A 23442-nucleotide genomic window follows, 5' to 3' on the forward strand; every position below is an offset into this window, starting at 1 on the left:
CCTATATGCGTGATCAGCTGGCCTTCCCAGTGGAATGTATGTAGAAGTTGTCCTGTGGTTTGAGGAAGCAGCTACTGTTTGCTGAGCCTCCCTCATGTGGCTCTGCCACAAGCCTTGGCTAAAGGTAGCCTCACCCGTGATTACCCGTGATTGCCAGCCTGCAGGTTGGTTCACTGGGTGCTGCTGCTTCTCAGAATTCCATGACTAAGCCAGGAGTGGTGTTTGTTCTTTACTGATAGGTATTTCTTCTGCCTGCTCTGCTTACCACATCATCACACCAGGCCTTGACCTTTGTGAACCTCTCTGGAAAGTCAAACATACCTAGAGCCTGACCAGGCTTAGGTCTAATAACACCATCAACTGCTCTTTGCAAGGTCATGGAAAAGAGGTTGGAGGTGATTCAAATGAGAAGGAAACTTAATAGCTCATCCAGTCCAAATTTTTCATGACACGAATAGGAAAACAAAAATCCAGAGATGTTAGGGGGCTCCACCCAGGTTCCCTCTAGTTTGATGTCTTTCTGGACATCCCAAGGTGATTGCAGTGGTGCTTCTGGCTGTTTGCAAAACCATTCTGTGCACTCCCCCATGACTTCTCACCCTTTGTTAGAATTATCTGTTGATGGTTTCTCTCTTTCTAGAACTAGACCTCTTTGAGAGGAAGGCTGAGTCCCCCTAGTGGGTTCTGCTAGGCCTGGAACCTTGTAAGTACTCATGCATGTTTGTTGACTTGGTGAATCTCTCTCATGCTGTCTGCTAGGTACTATTGCTTTGGGGCCAGGCTCATGGAGATTAAGCAGAAACTTCAAGAAAGCCAAACTCCTCTTGGTAGCAGACCAGAGTCTGAAGGGTAAGCCAAAGTGTAAGCGGGGAAGCACATCCAAGTAGGGGAAGATAAAAAAAGTGGATACAGGGCAGAAAGAAGGTGGTGAAAGTGTTTCGGTTCCCTCACTTACAGACGCATTAGATTCATTTATTCATTCATTCAGTAACTTTATATTGGGCCAGAAGCTGTTGTAGGCACTGAAGATATGGTGGTGAATATAACGAAGTCGCTGCTTATATCACAGTGGCAAGAAAGACAATAAACAAATAAATGAGTCCCATACAATGCTGAAGGCAGACTTTTATCTCTCAGGAGTATCTTAATAAAGATCTTCCACTCCCTTAGAACAAGTGTTCTCACCTGAGGTCAACAGACCCCTGCAGATTTAGAGTGAGGCTTCAGGTTGTCAATTAAGCCCCCAAATCTGTGCATCTAGAACATTTTTTCTGCAGAGAAAGTCTTAGATGTAGCCTGCCAATAAATACCTGCAGAGCCAGGTGGGAATATGGAAGAAGGAAATACATCAGGTGTGAGAACCCGGTCTCTTAAACACAGAGGAATATTATTTTCTTCCGCAGAGAAATATACCTTCTCCCTTTTGTTCTGACATATTCAGTCTTTTGGGTCTATCTTTTATTACCTCACTTCTGGTAGAGACTTGGGTCCAGATAAATATCTCTTCACTATAAGAAAAACAGTAATGCAAGGGTGATGACAAAAGGCAAACAATGCTCAGTGTTGGGGAGACTTTGGGGCTGGTGAGGATTGGGCGAATGGGAGGGCACATGCCTTCTAAGGCGGGCAATCACTCCTCTGCTTCAGTTGATCACTGTCTTGAGGAAATGGGACCCAGTATTGACAGACCTTATGGCTGGTTAAGAGAAAGCAGAAATCTGGTTCTCTTTGGGGATGAAATCTCAATTTAGTTCACATTTTCTTTAGAGAATCCTGGCATACCAATCAGAACACTCTAAGGGAGTCAAATACGGTCCCCGTAGGCAGGTGGTTTGTGACCTCTGGTCTCTAGGTTCTACCAGAATTTCAGATTGATTCGTGTCTTAAATAAGTTTGAAAACCACTGTCCTAGAATATGACTCCCCTCCATTCTGTGGCAGAAAGACAGAGGGCATGGACATTTACCATGTTTCTGGGTCCCAGAAGTCTAGGGGAAAGCCATCTGCCTCACTGCTCCCTGCCCCATCCTGGGCCCAGAGCACTAATGCCAGTGGCATCTGCTCTGTTCCTCTCCCTCTCCCTTTGTCTACCAGTGAGTGTCCTCCCGTTATGGGGATGAAGCAAGCAGTATATTGTAAAAGGGACTTAGTGCTGAGAAGCACCAGAGGAAAAGTAGGAGATGCTCATTAAAGTGGAAGGCAGCTTCTTCCCCTTCTCCATTCTGCATTCTGCTGTCTCCCCTAAACACCCCCACACCCAACCCCCAAACTCTTGAGAATGCCCAAATCCAACCAGGTCAGGAAAAAATAAACTCACTGGTTCCTGTATTGAGAAGCCCAAGTGTGGTGCAGCTTCCGGCATGTGGGATTCAAGCACTCAGAAATTTCTCCCTCTCACCCAACCTCAGCTCTGCTCTTTTCTCTGTTGCCTTTGTTCTTTGACAGGCTCCCTCCATGTGGTGGAAAAGTTGACCTGCATGGTCTTTATCACTCATCATTTCAGAAGGGGAGAGCCTACTTCTCTTGTAGCATTTCCATCAAATCCTGAAAAGAAAAATAATCTGGTTAGTTCTACTGGACTTGTGATACTGGACAAACCTCTATGTCCAAGAGCTCAAGGCACTCCCATTGGCTCACCCGGGTCACACACTCTTCAGTGACTGCATCCCAGGATCACAGGGAGTCTTGAGGGTGCTGTGTGTGGTAGGGTGGTAGGGAGACGACAAACTCTAAAAGGAAGAGATGGTGGATACTTAAAGCCTACCTTCTGCCCACAGGTGTGTCAGACAAAATCTTCAAAGGCCATCCTATTGTTCCCCTATCCCCCAAACAAACAATGAAAAACCTTCCTGGCAATCTGGCAGTAGCTCAATGTGGAGCATTTGTCAATTCCAGTATTAGAATGTCTGCATTGCAAAACCAGAAATGTCCAGTCCTGGTTTGGCACACTGAGGAGATTTTCAAGCCTTGGCAACTCCTCAGTGCAGGCAGTGGAGGAAATGCTCCAGCTTTGTGAAAATCTTCTCCCTTCCCTCTTCATGGAGAATAACCGTTCATCACTGCAGCCATGAACCTGCCACACTGAACACACATGGTTTGAAAATCTAGGGACAAATGGAATAACTTTGGAAACCTGTAAATTTTAAAGCCAAAAGGGTGCTCCAGGGAACCAACTACAAGAAGTTCTCTAGAAGCCACAGGATGGGAGGTTTGGTGGGGGTGGAGGTGACCGTTGATTTTACGTAGGTAAATGTAAGACAATCTTATCCATAGAGAGAAAAATCCAAACTCACTGAGAGTAAAAGGATGATAGTTGAAATAACAGCTAATTGTTATTATTTGCTAAGTTCCAAAGCACTTTTCATAGATTATCTCAATTAATCATCACAACAGCCCTGTAAGGTAGGTGCCACGATCATCTCCAGAAGAGGCTAAATCAATTGCCAAAGATCACATATGTAGCAACTGGTGGCAGTGAGGATTCATACCTGGGCAGCTTAACTTTAAAGCCACGGTGCTAATGCATTCATCCATCCATCCATCCATTCATTCAATGATTATATTGGATGCCTACTACCTACTAAGAACTATATTCAAGGTGCTGAAGTACAGCTGTGAACAACGCAAGTACAAATCTATGAAGCAGAGTTGGGGAGAAAGTAAGTTGGAGAAAAAAGATATAAACTAGGTTAGATGGTGATCGCGATTAAGGAAAAAACTAGAGCAGGGAGGAGAGAGAAATGTGCAGGGGGAGGGTCAATTCTGAGTGAGACAACAGGCAAGGTCTCATTAAGAACGTGGCATTAAATAAAGATTTGAGGAAGTGAGGGAGCACACCTTGCAGCTATCTAAAAGAAGAGCATGAGAGGTAGAGGAGACAGCTCTCTACCCGACCTGGTACAAAGATCCTGAAGCAGGGGCAAGGCTAATGAGTTCTAGAATTAGCAAGGAGCCCCAGTGTAACTTGAACAGAGTGATCAAAGAACAGAGCAGGAGGAAATGAGGTCAGAGAGGTAAACACGCTGGAGTGCAGTGGCACGGTCTGGGCTCACTGCAACCTCCGCCTCCTGGGTTCAAGGGATTCTCCTGCCTCAGTCTCCCTCGTAGCTGGGATTACAGGCAAGCGCCACCATGCCCGGTTAATTTCTGTATTTTTAGTAGAGACAGGGTTTCACCATGTTGGCCAGGCTGGTCTCGAACTCCTGACCTCAAGTGATCCACCCGCCTCGGCCTCCCAAAGTGCTGGGATTACAGGCGTGAGTCACTGCCCCCGGCCAGGATTCTTTTAATCAAGTGTGATGCAGCCACCGGGGTTGGAGCATTCTAGGAAGAGGGAACAGCATGTGCCAAGGAAGCAGGAAAGCACATAAAAAGGAGTTGCTGGAAGATTCATTTCAACCCACAACCGAGTAGATATTAAATTTACGTTATAAAAATGTTAGGGCCAGGAGCGGTGGCCCACGCCTGTAAACCTGGCACTTTGAGAGGCCGAGCGGGAGGATCAGTTGAACCCAGGAGTTCTAGACCAGCCTGACCAAAGGGAAAAACCCCGTCTCTACTAAAAATACAAAAACTAGCCGGGCGTGGTGGCAGGCGCCTGTAATCCCAGCTTCTCGGGAGGCTGGGGCAGGAGAATTGCCTGAACCCGGGAGGCGGAGGTTGCGGTGAGCTGAGATCGCGCCCCTGCACTCCAGCCTGGGCGACAGAAAGAGACTTGGTCACGTCCCCTCCCCCGCCCCCGCCAATTTTAGGAATAAATACCTTTTTATTTAAGCTAAAGTGTGGGTACACCCTTCCTCTAGGATTTTCCATCAAGGAAGAAGAAGCCATATTAGGATAATTTAGAGGGCAGTTAACCCTAGTAGACATAGTGGTTCTTAAAGGCTTGGGGCCTCAGACTGTACACAGGCTTCACATGAAATCTGATTTGTTCCTTTATCCCGCTCCTTCACCCAGAACCCGAATCTAGCCCTTCATGTTATAAAAAAGGGCCAGAGGTCCAAAGAGGGTAAGTGCCTTGTGCAAAATTATTCAACTACTTTGTAGAGGATTTTAACTAGGGTTCATTTAGCTCCGCCCACACTATAAAAGGCTCTTTCTAAAAAACGAAACATGATTACCGGCACAAGGCTCCAGCGTTAACAAAGCTCTGTGCTAGCTGGGAAATGGCCCCCTCCCCGACTCATCTGCTTATCATCTGCATAGAGTTATGTACTCAAAAGCAGGAAAATTATTGAGAAAACCATTGGTCCCTGGCTCCAGACCCCAAGGTTGGGAGCTGGTTCACGTTTCCTCACAGAGCCGGCAGGGGGGGCACCAGGCAAGGTTTGCAAGACGCGCCTCCGTCTCACCCCTCCCCCTTCCTCGCCCAACTTCCCATAGCCACGGCCTCAACTAAAAGTGGCCATTGACCTTTCAAGCTTTTGAGCAGTGATGCAATAGAATAGTATTTCAAAGAAAAATGCTTATCGAAATTTTGGATCCGGTTTTCCCGTGATTGTTAAGGGTTTCTTTTAAAAAGTAGGTCACATTTCAAGTAGGTCATATTTCGGGGGCGGGTGCGCAGACAAGGAGATGAGTTTCCACTAAGGCGGGGTGGCTTCCAACGGGGTTGGAGGTGAGAATCCCAGGTAAGGTAGAGGTGCCGGGATCCTTCCGAATTCCCGGCCCGGGGGCGTCAGCCCTGCAGGGAATGGCAGAGGAACTCTCCGGACTGCCGGACTGCGGGAACCGAGGCCAGTCACCCAGCCCCTTCCGGGCGCGCAGGTAAGGCCGCCCCCTTAGCAGCCGGCGCAGGTGAGCAGGGAGGGCCGCCGGGTCTGCCGGAGACATTGGAGCAGAGGGGAGGAGGAAGGGAGGAGTCGGGTGCGTGCTGGTGACAAGGAGCCGGAGCGCCAGGGGGAGGGGACTAAGGACGGCCGGCGCCGCTTAAGGAGGCGCTGCTCTCTCGCTCGCTGCCTTCCAGGACCTGATCAAGGGGACCGCCTCCGGTCCCCGGCCGTGGGCACCGGGCCGAGCACGGCGTCCCCACGCCATCAATGTGTCTTAGAGCCGGAGAGTCCCATTTCCGAGGACCCACAGTCGCTCCTGCACGCCCACCCCCCGCAAAAGTGCGGCCAGGAGGATCGCGTCGAGGGGGCGCCGCCGGGATGTTTAGAGGAACCCACCCCCGTGGCGGGCCCAGGGCCAAGGACCGCCATCCTTCCCTGAACCCGGGCGCTCAGCTGGCCCGGGTAGGGGGCAGGCTCCGGCAGCCGAAACGGGGTTGGCTGTGGCCGGTGGCGGGGGACATCTCCAGCTTGCGCCCGAGCACCCCGGGGTGTGGGGCCAGAGGCAGGCCGACCCCGGCGTGCACACCGTCCGCCTTGCACTCGAGCGCTCTCACCCGCTCTTCTCTGAAGCCTGTGTATTGCGACCGAGCCTCTTTAAAGCGGTAGCGGGCCCGCGGTCACGTGAGGCCGATTCCTGGAAAGTTCCTGGAAAGCGGCCTCCGCAGCAGCCGGGCGGGGCGCGAGCGGAGCGCTTACTGGGAGGGAGGCGGGGAGCAAGGGAGGCGCGTCGGGCTGGAAAGTCGCGCGCACTCGCTGCTCCTGGGACCGACGTTTAACTCTTGCCAAATCTCGTCGCCGCCGCCGCCGCGGCTGGCGGGCCTTGGGTTTCCCCTGAAGCATGAGCACTCTCGCCCGCAGCCGCCCTCACCGCGTGGCCCGCGGACAGTGCGCGCCGGGGCCCCGGGCGCACAGCCTCAGGATCCCCCGTGCCCGCAGCTCGGGCGCCCGCGGCAGGTACCGGTAGCGGGGAGAAGCCCGAAGGCTCCGCCCCAAGGAGAGTTGCAGGGGAGGGCGGCGAGGCGCGGCCGCGTGCGCTGGGGAGCGGCGGACGGCCTGGGCTTCCGCCGCTCGGAGCACCGGCGAAGAGAGAGTCCGAGCCTCGGCTCTGCCCGGCGGCCTGTCGTTGCTGCCTGCTTTCTCCGGCCCCTTCTCGCCGTCGGGAAGTGTCTGGAGTTTCTTTTTTTTATTTAACCTAAACTGCCATTCAAATTAATAATCCTCCTAATAACCTGATCTCCCGCTCCTCCCCACCGGCCTGCCTCCTGCCCTCGCTCCTTCCTCCCTCCCTCCCTCTCTCCTTCCCCACCTCCAGGGTCGCAGCCGGAGGGAAACCCGGCAGCAGTCCGAGGGTGGGGTGTCCCAGCCCGGAGGGGGCGTCGCCGCGCGGTGGGGGAGGGGGTCGAGGCAATGATCCTCGAGGCTTTTGTGTGCCCTCTGCGGACGGAACTCCGGCCGCCGCCTCCGAGCTCTGGGCTGGTCGCATCCCTGGGCATCTCGTTCCCAAATTAAACGTTAACGGGGGAAACAAGGGTAGATGCCCCTCCTCTCCTGGGCCCCTCCCGCTCCCCCCCCCCACCCCGCCCCATGTCCGCTGAGGAGGCTGCCTGGTGCGGAGGCGGCGGCAGCCGAGGTCGAGGTAAGAGCGCGGCGTTGGAGGTTTGCACTTCCCGCAGCGCTCGCGACCGCCCGCTCGGCCCCGGCCTCGGCTCGGAGCCCCGCGAGGGCTGCGCTCTGGGGCCGATTCCTCGACAGCGCCCGCGGCGGCGAGAGCTACCGCAGCCATCCTGGGTCCGGGAGCGACCGCCGCGGCGCCCCCAACCCCTCCAGAGCCGACACCGGGGGGAAGCGGGGGGAGGGGAGCGAGGAACCTCCCGGGCGGAGATGCGGCAGCTCCCGCACCTCCGCACCCGGGGTTGGTGCCTCCGGTCCCCGCAGCGCTTTAGGGTGGAGAACCAAGTTTGTGTGGGTGCTTCTTCCTGGTGGGGGGCCCTCAGGCTGCCCCAGGTGTGAGACCGGAATGCCAATTTGGGGAATCTCTCCTGTTCTTTCCTTTTTAATTTTTTCTACTTGTCCTTGACGAGGGCCTATTCCCACTGGATCTGCAGGTGACTTATTTGCTCTTCCGAGGTCGCCAGTCTTTGATTTCAGCTAGTGGCCCTGGGCGGGAAGACACCCTGTTCACCCTCATCCTGACCTCCGCCCCCCACCTCTTCGGCCAACTTTGTGTCTTGGATCTCTGCTCTCTTTATTCTTTCTCTAGAGCTGGGCCAGGGCGCTAACTGGAAGCTTGGGGTTAAATGGTGCAGGAACGTAGAGGCGGAGGAGTCCCTGGGATTTTCCACGTCCATTTCCCCACCCCCACCCCAGCCGCAGGGGTCCAGTTTGGACTGACCCAACCTCCCGCTTTCTCTTTGTAGGCGATCAGTGGGTGACCGCGTCTGCGAGGGACTTTGTCATCCGTCCTTCAGGACGTGGGGAGAAAAAGCCCCATCCCTTCCCTCTCTGCCACCATTTCGGACACCCTGCAGGGAATCGTTTTGGGATTCGCACTGACTTCAAGGAAGGACACGATCCCTTCTCTGACCCCAGCTCGGGCGGCCACCTGTCTTTGCCGCGGTGACCCTTCTCCCATGACCCTGCGGTGCCTCGAGCCCTCCGGGAATGGCGGAGAAGGGACGCGGAGCCAGTGGGGGACCGCGGGGTCGGCGGAGGAGCCATCCCCGGAGGCGGCGCGTCTGGCGAAGGCCCTGCGGGAGCTGGGTCAGACAGGTAGGGAGCCGACCGGCCGCGACGCGTGCGGGAGGGGGCGCCTCCTCAAAGACGCAGCTGGGAAGAGGGGCCGAGGTGGGAAGCGAAGAGTAAGATGGAAATACGTCTCTTGCTGCCAAGGGACCGCTGAGAGCACGCTCGCAGGGTCCTGGGTCCTTGGGAATGGGTAAGGACAGTGGTTCTCCAGAGACTCAGGCCTGGCAGAGCGCGGGAAGGGCTTCTTGGAAGTAGCTTCTTGGCACGCTGGAAGCTTTACTGTTTTCCGCAGCTGCTCAGGGTTGGGCGCTCCGGCTCGAACCCCGGCGGGGGAAAGCGTCGGGCGCCTCCCTTTGCGCGGGGTGCAGTCAGCAAGTGGGTGCCGCGGGCCCCGGAGGCCCAGCAGCATCTGGCTCCCGGGCGGAGCTGCGGCTGCAGCCCAGGATCCTGGCAGCCAAGTTCGGGGACTGACACTGCCGCGAGGGCGGCTGCCCGGGCGTCGAGAGTAGGCTGCGAAGCCCCCGCCGAGCGCGGCTTCCAGGGTCGGTGCGCCCAGGAGACTGACGCTTTCAAGTACAGTCAGGCAATTTGCGCGGCACGCTATCTCTAGGCATCTGAAAAAGGAAAAAAAAAAAAAGTAAAGTATCTGGCAAATCATCCTGGCTTTCCAAATCCGTATCCTAAAAGCTTACAGTTGTGGCACAGTTAAAATTTTGGTAGCAACAAGGGGAGGGAGAGGGAAAAGTTCTCTCGCTTGCGATTCCGGTCTTTACTGTGGGCCATGGGCTTTCCCTCCAGGGGAGGCACCGGCAGATTGCAAGTATCCTGGTAATTGTGGGGTTGGGGGGAGCACAGATGTTCAGATTTCTTAAATATGGACGGCCTTTGAGCCTCCTTAGAAAGCAGGGTGGGCCGGGGAGATGGTGCAGGCAGATGAAATCGAGAATGCAGGGGAGGCCGATGGTTGTGATTGGATTTGGATTAGGGCAAAGTTCAAAAGAGTTTAGGGAAGATTGTAAACCTGAAATAGTAATTATCACTGGGGACTTCCCATTTCTTAGTGACTGGTAAGGTAGTCATAAAGCAGCGAACAGAAGCTATTGTACTAGAGCTGTGCTTTTACAACAAGTACATAGCAGTGCTTTCTACGTAGCAGGCTGTTCATAGCAGGCTTTGCAGCCTTTTTTTTTTTTTTTTTTTTTTTGTGGTTGGGGGGGACACCAACCATCCAAAAAAGTTGCTTCTGTTTTTACTGTAGTTCAATTACAGGAGTAGGGTTTTCCACTTTTTAAAGGGCATGGCTTTTATTTCTAACTTCTGATTTTTTTCTAATTTACTTAAATCTTTATTTTCCTAAAATAATATTCAGAGTGTCATGCTTCATCAGCCAGTGTGTCATGCTGCAAATGTTCTTTTGGTTCATTTGAAGAAAATCTTAAGAAGAGCTTCAGAAAATTAATTTTTTAAAAAAGAAAGAAAACTGGCTCACTGTGTTCATAAAATGTACCCAAATTTTTATTAAATTCCTACTGAAAGTATTTGTGGTGGCCCCTGGTAAACTTTCACTCACACACCACCTTTTTTTTAGAGCTAAAAAAATTATTGCCAATTACTTGCTCTGTTCTAAAAATTCTTATAATAACTGTTTTACCCTCTTTTCTTTTTCTTTTTGAACAAAAACACCAGGATGGTACTGGGGAAGTATGACTGTTAATGAAGCCAAAGAGAAATTAAAAGAGGCACCAGAAGGAACTTTCTTGATTAGAGATAGCTCGCATTCAGACTACCTACTAACAATATCTGTTAAAACGTCAGCTGGACCAACTAATCTTCGAATCGAATACCAAGACGGAAAATTCAGATTGGACTCTATCATATGTGTCAAATCCAAGCTTAAACAATTTGACAGTGTGGTTCATCTGATCGACTACTATGTTCAGATGTGCAAGGATAAGCGGACAGGGCCAGAAGCCCCCCGGAACGGCACCGTTCACCTTTATCTGACCAACCCGCTGTACACGGCAGCACCATCTCTGCAGCATCTCTGTAGACTCACCATTAACAAATGTACAGGTGCCATCTGGGGACTGCCTTTACCAACAAGACTAAAAGATTACTTGGAAGAATATAAATTCCAGGTATAAATGTTTCTCTTTTTTTAAACATGTCTCACATAGAGTATCTCCGAATGCAGCTATGTAAAAGAGAACCAAAACTTGAGTGCTCTGGATAACTATATGGAATACTTTCTAAGAACAGCTGAAGCTAATCTAATTTAAATGCTTGAAGAGGTAGCTAGGTGTTTAAAGTTCCTCCACATACTTTTACCTGAGTGATGCTTCCCTTCTTAAGGCTGACCAAGACCAGTTGATCCTTTTAGATTAAAAGTAAAATGTCGCATGTAAAGGCTGAAGGCACGTTTTATCAGAATGGCTTGCCTTCTTAGGTTCCTTTCCATTATGTCAAAGGTCCAGGCTCCAGTAGGAGAGAAAGAACTCCTCATAGGAATACTGAAGAAGTGGGAGGAACCAAGCTGACACAGGCCTCACTGCAATTTGATATGCCTGCTGATCAGAGTCTCTTTTGGGCATTTTATATTTTGCATTCTGATGTACCTAGGAATTTTGTTAAACAGATTATGTGTGTGAGTTTCCCATTTTATGCAATTAACCAAATCAACCAAAAAAAGTGACCATGAAGTCCTGTATTTGTCTTTTTACTACATGTATGAACTCTCATGTGAATGAGTACTGTAGTAATCCATTTTAAGGGAGCCTTATTTCAGAAATATTTCAAACTGGTGCAAATGGAAAAGACTTTCTCTTTTCCTTTAAGGCTAAAGACAAGAATGTCATGCTATACAGGTGCAACTCAATCCCTGTTAATAAAAACCAATGTAGGTATAGGCATTTTACCCTTTAAAATAGCTGTGTCCCAACCTGTTGCCATTGATTTTTTGGAAATGGCTTTAGAAATGTCCAAGTTGTCCTTGAATTGTCTAACCATGGACATAAACCGTTGTCTCCCTTCTACTGTGTAGAATACTTTGACTTAATTTTCTTCCAGATACAGGGGGATACCTGCCTGTTTTTCAAAGTGTTTATTTACTGCTGTTACTATTTGATTAGAATGTATTAAATAAAAAAAAACCTGATTTCTACAAGTTGCACTTATTGAGTACTAGAGAACGTACACTTTCATGGTAATAGAGGATTGCCATAAAAACTTATGTCAAGTGAAATAAGCCAAATATGCAACAAGAGGTAGAACATTACTTGCCCTTCTGTAAAGTTATGGGCTGTACCTGCCCCCTTTGCAATTTAGAAAGCATGGTTTAGAAACTACAGGAATTGCCAAGTGGCCTGGTCTTTTACAGTTTGAATAGGCATAACACTGATGTCCTCTGTGTTTCCAAAAACATGGTTTAGAAGCTACAAACATTATGACATGGCCAGTCTTTTACAAGTTGAGTAGGCATAATACTAAAGAAAAATACAAAGTGTTATGGCCACTTATTTTTTGCTATGTTAGTCTGCATACCTGTTATAAATGTACCATCTTTTCTAGAGTCCAGACATTATTCATTTTATGGCCTTTAAAATGTTCCTGCATAGCTACAATACTGTGGTGTGTCACCATAAAGGTGGACCCTGTGTGAATGAGAAAATTCAGTTATAAATTATAATAAAATCTGCTTACTGCATATCTTACCTTATTTTCATGAAGAAGTTGAAAATGGTTTTGTGCCTGGCAGGAAACATACTATGTATATCCAAACAGCAGAGCCAAATACAAAAGATTGCTAGGTGTACCTTAGGAAGAGTTTATTTGTGGCCTAAAACTTCAAGAAAAGCAAGACATTTAGGGTCGGATATATGATGGGGCCATAGCCGTTTCATTAGGATGCTCAGAATCTGCTTCATTCACCCTTTTTCTCCCACTGACAACATCTGTTTAGTGTTGGATGTTTGATTTTTCTGGCACAACTTCTATGTGATCAGTGCCAAGGGGCTTTGTGGAATTTCTTTAAAGGTCTTTTGCATTTCTATTGTCGCTGTTTCGAACACTGTTTCTCAGTTACTGGGAGTGGGGAGGCAGTTGTGGGGCATGAGTACCCGTGAAATTGGAAAAAGTTCTGAGTTACTGCTCGCAAGTGACTAATTATGAGAAGGCTGGAGGACAGCACAAACATCTCTGGAGTGTGCCATGAAACCTATTGCCTTATATTTTAATCTTCTGTATTGTAAGTAAGTTGATAAACATCAGGAGGCAATTATTTATTTATTTTTTTTACAATGACTGACATCATTTATTGACTGAGTTTATTGTGAACCAGGTTCTTACTCAGCACTTGTATTATCTAATTTTCCCAAGAACAAAATGAGCAAAGTACAATGAAGATAGGAGGTTCCCCTCCGGATTGGTGAGTCAAGAGGCATTCTAGAAATATCCTAGCTCTTTTTTTTTTTTTTTTTTCGGGAGACGAATTGGGAAGAGCAAATTGCTGCCAAAAATGTCTACATTGATCCAGACAAACAAGTTAGAGCAGGCTGAAAAGGAACCCTTGGTGTTTTTACTGCTGCTTCAACCAGATCAACTGGAAAAGTATAGATACCTTAATTAGCACTGTGCTCTGTGGGATTCTAGTCAGACTGGCCCAGTGGCTTTTTTCCCCCTCGAACACGCCTGAAAGGGGAGCTCATAATGACTGCTGTGCAGGTGGGTGGGGAGAGGACTTCCTATTTCACTCAGTGGCTGATCAATGCCAGTTACCAATTATTGGTTGCCCCATTTTATACATGGTGGAACAAAAAGTACACTTGTCTGAATTTTCCTCAGCAAAGCCTGCAAAAATATCCAGTGTTTTCTCCCAATGCATGGCAATTTAGGGCTTTTGTGAGGACATTTATTATTGTTGTTGTTGAAGAATATGGTATACAGGATTTATATATCCCCAAACTCTGAAAATATTTTGACCTCAGTTGCTGTTCTGGGCAGAGATGAGGCAGTCCAGTTTTTCATGACCATTACAGTGAGCAGTGGTGATTGCTTTTTAAGGACTTGGAGATTTTTCGGAACTTTGGATAGTAGAGAAAAAGGCAGTTCAGCTTATGAGATGAGAGGTCTTTTTTGGTGTGTCAGTAAGAAAGTCTTGACTTCATAATAATTATGTAATCCAAATAGGTAACAGAATGGGACAGTTGTTTGGGAGTGTTTATTTTCTTGGGGAGGATTTTCTCTGCTTTTAGAAAATTGTACCCTGTTAGGAGGGTAGGAGACGGAGACGTCATCTTCGTCAAATAATCCAAGGGATGGAATGTCCTGAGACCAGGCCGTGCCCTTCTCAGTTGTGAGTTTAGGCACAGGGTAGGTGGGGTTTGAGTGGCTGTGGTTACGTCTAACAGCTGGGCTGAAGTCTCTCCCTCAAAGTGGTCCTTCCTATCCTTTAGAACAAAACAATGTTGTTGTATGCCTTTCATTTACTTAAGAGGTCTTCTGTATTCTCCTTTTCCAGTTTTTTTAACTTCTTAGAATTTTAAAGCTTGAAACCACTTTTTAGATCACATATTATATATTTTATGGAAGACTTTCGGATCCAGAGGGGCTGGGAGATTTGCACGCACACACACACACACACACATGCACACAACCCAGCCAATCAATGACAGAGTCAGGATTCAAACGCAGCTATTTTAGTCTTAGGATTGCTATTTGTAAAAGTTGCACGCTCCTACCCTTTGTTAAGATTGCCGAGACTCTTCTTTGCTCTCCTGCAAGCCCTACAGTTCTCTTAACATCATATATTTCTTCTGCTGGGATTCAGAAACCAAGCCTGTGGAATACCCTGTGGGATAATTCCAGTTCTCGGCCTCCTCTACCCGATTCTGAAAAATCTGCCTCTGCTGGGTTTCATGTCTTGATCCACATTAGTTTTTTTGTTAATTTTAACTCCTTAACATTTCTAATCTGTTTGCTGTTTTAAAATCGAAAACCTCCCATCCATGCTGTTTGATGATCTCATTTCTACCTCCGCCAGATGTGACTCACACCCAGCCACAATGCCCGGGCCACTGCCCACCCTCCCTTCCTTACCAGCAGGACCCACTCTTGCTTTTGCCTGCTCATGGGCATAAGGGCATAGTTAATTCCTGCCTTACTTTCTCCCTTTCCTATCATAAAGTTGCCCTCTTGACTCATCTAACACAGACCTTCTGGCCGCATGATACTCCAGTGAAAGAGGATAATTATACTCTCCTTGAGTTAGGTAATTGAATGATTTGGACCACCTTAAGATTAAATCTCTTTGTATCTCTCTTTGGTTCCATTCAGGTTGTGAAGCAAGTAGCCAGCCCCAGATGCCACACTTTTGTTATGGGCATTTTTTTAATCCACTTATTTTTTAAGTATAGCAGGCTCCTTTTTCAGTGTTAAGTTAACCTTCATTTGCACGGAATAAAAATGCCCTCTATTCCTTTGCTTCTGCTTTCCGTCTATATGTAAGAATGATTCTGTGAGAGTTTTGTTTCATTTTTTCATATGCATGGTTCTTGTATTCTCATCTTCACATATTTTTGATTTTTCTAACTTTTCCTCTGCGTGGCTTGAGTTCAGGTGACTTTATTACTAAGGTAATAAAGTTAACAACCATTGTTAGAGTAGCCTCGAAAAGTCCTGGAGTCCCCAGTGTCTGAAGTCATGGAGCAGAGCTGGCTATTCCTATCTATACCTTCCTGAGCTTTGTCAGCAAAGGAGGCTGGATCAGCTAAGTGTGCCACAGAGAATAGGACTTACTTCAATAAACATGTATCTATAAAGATAAAACGAACTGCTTTTACAGACAACTCTCACTTTGACCCACATCCTTAACTTATAGGCATTCTGACTTGCCTTAGATCAGGAGTGCATTTTGTGATGTATTATTCACAGGGCTTTGCTTCTCTTAGAGAAAGGCTTGCCAGAGTCCCAGTGAGAGAAAAGGAAATATCGCCAGCTGCCTTCTTCTCCTGTCTCAGCATAAATGCCAGCCAAGGAGCCCCCTTGCCATGGTGGGGTAAGGCTTTTTCGCCAGTTAAACCATCACAGAACTTCATAAAATTTTCCTACATCTCCCCAGTTTCCTACAGTGTTAAAGATAAAAATTTCTGTTTGTTCGTTTGTTTTTTTCTTTTTTGCTAAGCATTTTTTTCCCTTCTGTTAGTTTGGTATCCTTTTTCCTGTTTAGTGTTTGGTCCAGAATGCCACTGTGATCTTCAACATTCAGAAAAAGTCCATGTTGGCCGGGCGCGGTGGCTCATGCCTATAATCCCAGCACTTTGGGAGGCCCAGGTAGACGGAGGAGTTCAAGCCAGCCTGACCAGAATGGAGAAACCATGTCTCTACTAAAAATACAAAAATTCAGCCGGGTGTGGTGGCGCGCACCTATAGTCCCAGCTACTTGGGAGGCTGAGGCAGGAGAATTGCTTGAACTCGGGATGCAGAGGTTGCTGTGAGTGGCGATCTCGCCCCTGCTCTCCAGCCTGGGCAACAGAGTGAGACTATGTTTCAAAAAAAAAGAAAACGAAAAGAAAAAGAGGCCATGTTATTTCTACCCAGAGAAAGTTGTTTGACTTCCCATTTTAACATCCCCCATGCCATCTTGATGAACTTGACCCATCTTAGGTTTCCAGCATAGCTTGTTTCTCTTCATTTTTATTTCTAGGTTGTGGCCATCAATTCTGTATTTGGTCAGAAAGTGTCTTTGTATTTTATATATTGGATTAGAGCATCTGCTCATAGTTATCTGTAGGAATAAGAGGCAGAGAGAATGGGGAATAATAGAAGCCCATAAACACATCTAGCCAATAGTTTCAACTTCCCCATTCTATCTCCTTTGCTAGAACCACTGACAGAAAACTCAGCTGCTTCTCCGTTCTGTCATTTTATTTTCCTTGTCCGTCACGTGATAGGGATGTTAATATGCAACAAACTGGCTAAAAAAAATATCAAGAGAGAAAAGCAAGGGAGATGGAGCATCAGTAGTGTGTGGAGGCTCCTGAGAGCCAATTATTAAATACTGAGACATTTTGTGAGCTAAATCATTATACATAAATTATTGGTAGATTAAAATCAGCCATGGTGGGAGTGTTACGCCACAGAAATTGGCAGATGCTATAAATTAAGACTCCCCCCACCAGATAGCTGATTTAACAACATAGCACTGATCTAGGTATTATGTCCTCCTCAATAATTGAAACCTCATTAGAGTAAGATCAGTTTATTTGTAGCCTCTTTTATACCAAGCCCAGTGCTTAGAGCAGAGTAGGAGTGAACAATTCAAGGAATTATTATTATTATTATTATTATTTTAATGTATGTCAGTATTATATTGGGCTACATTGTCTTCTACTGTGGATCAGGCCATCTCCTGATTCTGTGTCTTTTTCTAGTTACTCTGTGGTATCTGTAGCTACCTTTTCAATTTCTTAGTAGGAAGGTGTTGGGCACTCTCAAAATCACGTGATCATTGTTTATAACAACTCTTACAGATCAGGGCCTCTTTTTTCCTTCTAGCTTCGTTCATTTATCTCATCAGTTTTCTAATTTTTTTCTTCCTCCCTCCCTTCTCACCTGCTTTCTCCCTCCTTCTGTCCTTTCTGCCAACGTTTATTGAATGTATACTGTATTACTCAACAGGAATACAAAGGCAAGTAGGAAGTGTTCTTTCACGGAGGGAGCTCTTACAGACTGTGAGAAGGGATGGAGAGGAGGGGGACTAACATTTATTAAACAGTCTAATATATCCCATACTCTGCTTAGCCATTGCATTTAATCATCACAACAACCTGAAGAGGTATGTATGACCCTCATTTATTCCAAATGAAACAGAAACTTAGGTAAAAATATCCTGCCCAGTTAAGTAGGGAAGTCATGAATCAAACCCAGGTTCTGCATCTCAGGATACCATATTGTACAGGAGATGTAACTACATGAATAACTTATTGTAAAATGCATTGTTAAAGGCAGTGTAGTTACTTTGCGGACCGGGTGCCATTGACCTGCTTTGAGGGTTTGTAGAAGACAAGCCCCTAGAGGAAGGTATCTTGTGTCTGAGTATTAATAGGCTGGAGGGAGTCCTCAGACCTGCTGAGTGGGGAAGATATTTTGGCTGAAAGGTTGAAGAAGAGGGTAGAGATGAGGCTTGTAGGAGGTGCTGTCTGAGGGTAACTTGGGGCAGATCTTGCAGGCCTGGCTGAAAATCTTAGAATTTATCCTGAGGGCAGTAGGGAGCAGATGTCAGCTTTTCAAATGGAGGGGGAAACAACAGAACTAGGTTTGTGTTTTATATCACCCCTTTGGAGGTCCTTCGGAAAAACGGAACAAAGCAAGGGCGGAGTGAGGGAGACCGGTTAGGTGTGAGGTGGGTAGGAGGGAGGTGGTCCTTGTGAGAAGATTGGGGAGAGGGTCAGACGTTGACTGTCTTTCCTTGCCTGCAGGCTCAGATTTGCCCTGGAGTTTAGCGCTTTGAGTCACACAGATTGCACGCTTCCCTTTGAGGACCGGCTTCCACTTTGGTCATGTTGGGGTAACTGGCACAGATTCTATTCTCAGGAAAGCAAGAGGTCATGGTACAGTGGGCACAACCCTGAACTAGGAATTGGAAAACTTGGAGTCCACTCTGGTTCTCTGACCTTGGGCCAAATGTTGCATCTCTGTTATCTGTAAATTGAAGAGCCTGGAGTCTTCATGATTTTCGGTCCCTTCCAAGGAGGTCCCCATCTGCCCAGATGTGATAGCATACTGGGGTGGGAGTGCTCAGAGGAGAGACAGGCTCCACATAACTGTGAAATCTCAGTTTCTATGTAGATTGTAATATAGATTTTACCTCCATGCCATCATATATTCTCATTTATTTTGAAACTATACTTCCTTCTTAACTCTGGGTTTTTTTTCACAGCCAGCTGTTTTTTATCCTGGTTAGAAGAATTTTGTGTTTTCTTTTAGCTATGGATCTTTGAGCACCACCCTATCATCGACGAGTTTTGACTTGGGTTTTTAGATCTTGGTTGTGATGGAGACACAGGAATCTGGTGTGTGCCAGTCATCATGATCATCATTATAACCCTTTGGATGAATTTTCATTATCAAGGGACCTAGAGGGCTGTCTTCGCTCTGCTCCCCAGCTAACATACAGATGTGTTCCCAGAAGATGATGAGCATAGGGTGTGTTTTTGCAAGTCATTTTTCCCATTTACATAGATTATTCTTATTTCCAATTGATCCTCAATAGATAAGAGTGCCATTGAGCTTTAGTTTCATCTGTCAAGCAATTAAGAAAAAAGTAAAAGAAACAAAAAAGCTATAATATACTAAGGAAATTCTTGGATTCGTTGGTAAAATTAAAAGAATCTTGGTGCATGAATCATCCTGCCCCAATCTATCCATCTTGCATATTTGGGTTTTCCTGGATCTTTGTTAAAGTGGGGCATATCTCTGGTCTTGATAGGCAAGAAGGAAGGTTGGGGTAATCAGATGTCTCAAGGAGAGGTACATCATTGGGTCTGGTAATGGCTGAAGGCCCCCCAGAGATCCAGTTTGAAGCTGCATCGGGTAGGCCATGAGATTTATTATGTCCGAGGCATGACAGGCAACCACTCTATAACAAACCAACTCTTGAGCTTCCAGAAGACTGAAAAAAGCTAGAACATTTACTAATGCCAGGCATTACATTTGACCCTTTACAAGTATGACCTCATTGAAAGCTCCCAACAAACCTCTGAAGTAGATTCTGCTTTTATCACCACTTCAGAGACAAGGAGATTGACATGTACACAGATTAAATGATTTAACAGTGTCAAAAGACAAAATCACAACAATTTCTCTTAAAGACCTTAATTACCTTTATTTGCAATTCTAGAATTGGGTAGCACTTAATTCCATGGAATAGAGTAAGTGTTCCAATGAGCTGAGCGGAAGAGGTTGGTTTTACAGCCAGAGAGGAGCCGAAGAAAGCGAAAACAGAACCCGGAGTGGTTTAGTCCTTTCCAAAGTTAAGTTCCTTGTAAGGTGGGGACAGGGAGACAGAAAAATAGAAAAGCAGCTGATTGGTTAACATCAGGTTACTCCAGGTTACTTTTTTGTAAGGATTACAGTAGAGGAAACTTTATTACCATGCTGATTGAAACTAGCCTGCTTGGGAAATTAGGCTGTTATCCCTCTCCTGATTTCTTCTCAGAAGGTCAGATAACAACTTAGTTTCAGTTTGGTAAAAACCTCAGCTTAAGTGACTCCATTTTGATTAGATTAGATTTTGGGATCTAGTGTAAGACCTTAGTCCAAAACAATGACTTTCTATAATTTTTATTTAACATGAGGGAAACTTGAGATTTGAATTCAAACCACTCTGACTCAAAAACCATGGCTTTCTCATTCTTCTGTTCATTTTCTCAGTAAGCTTGCAAATGCTTTTAACCTCTGATGCCTGCAACCAGCATGTACCTCAATATTGTCCGCTAGTCACATGTAGTTAATATATCATCATGTGGTTAATATTAAGAGGGTTATGACCTCTTAACAATGATGCATCTTAATAATGATGCTATTATTGGGACTTTGGTTTCAGAAGTAATGTAAGATCTACCCAAATCCTGATCATCCAGCTTGGAAGAGTCCCTGACATCTGAATTTACACCGTTTCTTCCCCCCACCTTTTTTTTTTTTTTTTTTTTTTTGAGACGGCATTTCGCTTTTGTTACCTAGGCTGGAGTGCAATGGCGTGATCTCAGCTCACAGAAACCTCCGCCTCCCAGGTTCAAGGGAACTTCCACCTCCCAGATTCAAGCGATTCTCCCGCCTCAGCCTTCCGAGTAGCTGGGATTACAGGTGCCTGCCACCATGCCCAACTAATTTTTGTATTTTTTGTAGAGACGAGGTTTCACCACGTTGGCCAGGCTAGTCTCAAACTCCTGACCTCAGGTGATTCACCTGCCTCGGCCTCCCAAAGTGCTGGGATTACAGGCATGAGCCACCACACCTGGCCATTCCTCCCTTCTTTTAATCTCCTTTAGGTGTCTATCTGAGGCAACCATAGCCCACAAGCTCTTCCCTATTACTCCTTTCCTTTCTATGGAGGTAAATTTTATAAATGATGTGTCCATCATAACAGCCATTTTATGTTGCAGAACAAACAACCCCAAACTCTCAGTGGCTTAAGACAATAGAGGTTTCTACATCTATACATGTCTGTCATAATCACCAGGGAGGCTCTTTTAGCCACTCAGAACAAGGTTGATGAAGCAGCTGCAGCACCTCCTCAAAAAACTGGGCTGAGGTGCTGAGCCAATGGGCGAGAGAATCAGAGGATCTCTTACTGGTGTTTAAATGCCCTGTCACTTCTGCTCCTGAATGTTTGGTCAGAACTCTGCAAAATAGTGCCACCCAACCATAAGGGGGCCAGGAAGCACAGTTCTCCCCTGTGCCGAGGAGAGAAACAGAAATGTTTGGTGAGCGTCATGGTGTAACCACCACATATACCATGCCATATATATCCTGCTTCCTTCTTTTTTTCTGCCTAGCTTGGCAAATCTGACTTCACGTAAACTCTATAGGACACACATAGCCTCTTTAATTCCATTTCTCTTTTGCCTTTGTCTTCCAAAAGTTTTTCAGGTACTGCAAAACAGTGTCTGTCCTTTGTGTAAGCCAAAGGAAAGATCTCAAGCCTTGAAGTGAAATTACATGTAATTCATCCCTCAGTATCTTTGGGGATTGATCCCAGGACTCCTGCCCCCCCCCCCCCCCCCCCCACACCCCCACAAGCCCTGCCAAGGATACCAAAATCTGAAGATGCTTAAGTCTCTTATATGAAATGGTATAGTATTTGCATATAACCTGCATACACCCTCCCATATACCTTAAATCATCTCTAAATTAATAATACCTAATACAATGTAAATGCTATGTAAATAGTTGTTATACTATATTTTAAAGATTTGTATTATTTATTAGTGTTGTATTGTTATTTTTTATTGCTTTTTCCTCCTGCCAAATATTTTCATTCTGTTGGTTGGTTGGATCCGCGGATGGGAACCCACGGATACAGAGACTGACCGTATTAAAGAGCTAGGGCTACTAACCTCAAAAAGTTTTATTAAAGAGCTAGGGCTACTAACCTCAAAAAGTTTCTGAATGACCGGGAGTTCTTCTGATTTTCACAAACATCTCTTGGGCTTCCTCACTTGCTAAAATTAACCCTGTCTTTTCTCCAGTGTCAATATTCAAGATAAATAAATTATGTTCACATTCACTTCTATTGTTTACTGTTTTGCTTAATTGGCTGTATTTCAATAATATTAAATAGTATTATTTTCTACCAGTTTTTAATCAGACTTGAAGCTTTTCAGGCACATTAGAGAGTGAATGGACTTTTGTGTGATAAATTGGCTACCTAATCACCAATTTTAATTTGCTTCTGAGGAAAATTGTATTGTAAATTCCAGACAACTGGTTTGCAAACCCTGCTTTAGAATGCAACTTCTTTCTAGGATGGGGCCTTTTTCTGTAGCAAATTTCTGTATAACCAAAATACCAGAATAAATGCTATGTTTTAATGGACAATTATGCACTACTACATTCATGGGTCACTATCTCTGAAAAAATTAAAATGTGAAAAATGTACTTAATTTACAACACTCTACTGAACACATTGTTTTTTCCCTCATTCAATGTTTTCTTCATTTCAGTTTTTCTACACTAACCCAGATTGAAACTTTGCATTATCTTTAACTTCTCCCTCTTTATATTTATTTCCTTCATTTATTTGGTTATTCATTTATTCGATCATTCATTCACTCACTCATTCAATAAATATTTACTGAGCATCTACTTGTTGCAGTCATGAGGCAGGTTCTGGGGAATGTTAAAAAACACAGTCCCTGGCCGGGCACAGTGGCTCACACCTGTAATCCCAACACTTTGGGAGGCTGACACGGGTGGATTACTTGAGGACAGGAGTTCAAGACCAGCCTGGCCAACATGGCAAAACTCCGTCTCTACTAAAATTACAAAAATTCGCCAGGTGTGATGGCGTGCGCCTGTAGTCTCAGCTACTCTGGAGGCTGAGGCACGAGAATTACTTGAATCCGGGAGGCAGAGGTTGCAATGGGCTGAGATGGCACCACTGCACTCCTGCCTGGGTGACAGAGTGAGACTGTCTCAAAGAGAAAACAAAAAATAAAAACAAAAAACACGGTCTCCGACCTCAAGGAGATTCTGTGTAGCAGAGAAACACACAAGCCAGCAGTGCCATGATGCTACAGTAAGATAATGCCTGCAATGGAGGTCTCTGCAAAGAGCAGCTGAGCAGAGAAGACCTATCTGGATCTGTCTGAAGGAGTCAAGAAAGACATCAGAAAGGAGGCAGCTTTTCTTCTGAAACTGAAATCAGTTGGTGGCTGGGCGCAGTGGCTCACGCCTGTAATCCCAGCACTTTGGGAGGTCGAGGCAGGCAGATCATGAGGTCATGAGATCAAGACCATCCTGGCTAACACGGTGAAACCCCGTCTCTACTAAAAATACAAAAAAGTAGCCGGGCATGGTGGCATGCGCCTGTAGTCCCAGCTATTCAGGAAGCTGAGGCAGGAGAATTGCTTGAACGTGGGAGGCAGAGGTTGCAGTGAGCTGAGATTGTGCCACTGCACTCCAACCTGGGTGACAGAGCGAGACTCTGTCTGAAAAAAAAAAAAAAAAAAAAAAGAGTAGGCCTGGCCAAAAAGCCAGGCAAGGCAGTTCCAAGTAGAGCAGACCACACGAAGGTGTGAGAGAACACAGTTTGTTCCCATATGTTCTACCACTGTGGGTGAAACTCCAAACACAAAAGGGGAAACCAACCA

The 23442-nt window shown here is 46.3% G+C and overlaps 1 protein-coding gene and 1 long non-coding RNA gene across 7 annotated transcripts in view; one reads left to right on the forward strand and one right to left on the reverse strand.

The window, feature by feature from the left end:
• Positions 1–7337, reverse strand: part of LOC111551354 — a 23717-nt gene extending 16380 nt beyond the window's left edge. Inside the window, exons 1-3 of the long non-coding RNA XR_002734341.1 lie at positions 7137–7337; positions 2637–2728; positions 2313–2543 (exon numbers count right to left, since the gene is read on the reverse strand). This is a non-coding gene — a long non-coding RNA (uncharacterized LOC111551354). The remainder of the gene's footprint in view (positions 1–2312; positions 2544–2636; positions 2729–7136) is intronic.
• SOCS2 (suppressor of cytokine signaling 2) lies at positions 5527–11736 on the forward strand. 6 transcript variants are annotated; one of them, XM_023224984.2, is made up of 3 exons: positions 5527–5765; positions 8248–8599; positions 10262–11736. In XM_023224984.2, the coding sequence occupies exons 2-3, from the start codon at positions 8461–8463 to the stop codon at positions 10717–10719; spliced, it is 597 nt and encodes a 198-aa protein (XP_023080752.1). In that variant the 5' UTR covers positions 5527–5765; positions 8248–8460; the 3' UTR covers positions 10720–11736. The 6 variants fall into 6 exon arrangements, with proteins under 6 accessions (XP_023080752.1, XP_023080823.1, XP_023080603.1 ...); XM_023225055.1 differs by lacking the exon at positions 5527–5765 and adding an exon at positions 5960–6232; XM_023224835.2 differs by lacking the exon at positions 5527–5765 and adding an exon at positions 6464–6784.
• The last annotated feature ends 11706 nt before the right edge of the window (positions 11737–23442 follow it).

Source organism: Piliocolobus tephrosceles, chromosome 10, assembly GCF_002776525.5.
Source record: "Piliocolobus tephrosceles isolate RC106 chromosome 10, ASM277652v3, whole genome shotgun sequence".
In the NCBI taxonomy this organism is placed as follows: Eukaryota; Metazoa; Chordata; class Mammalia; order Primates; family Cercopithecidae; genus Piliocolobus; species Piliocolobus tephrosceles.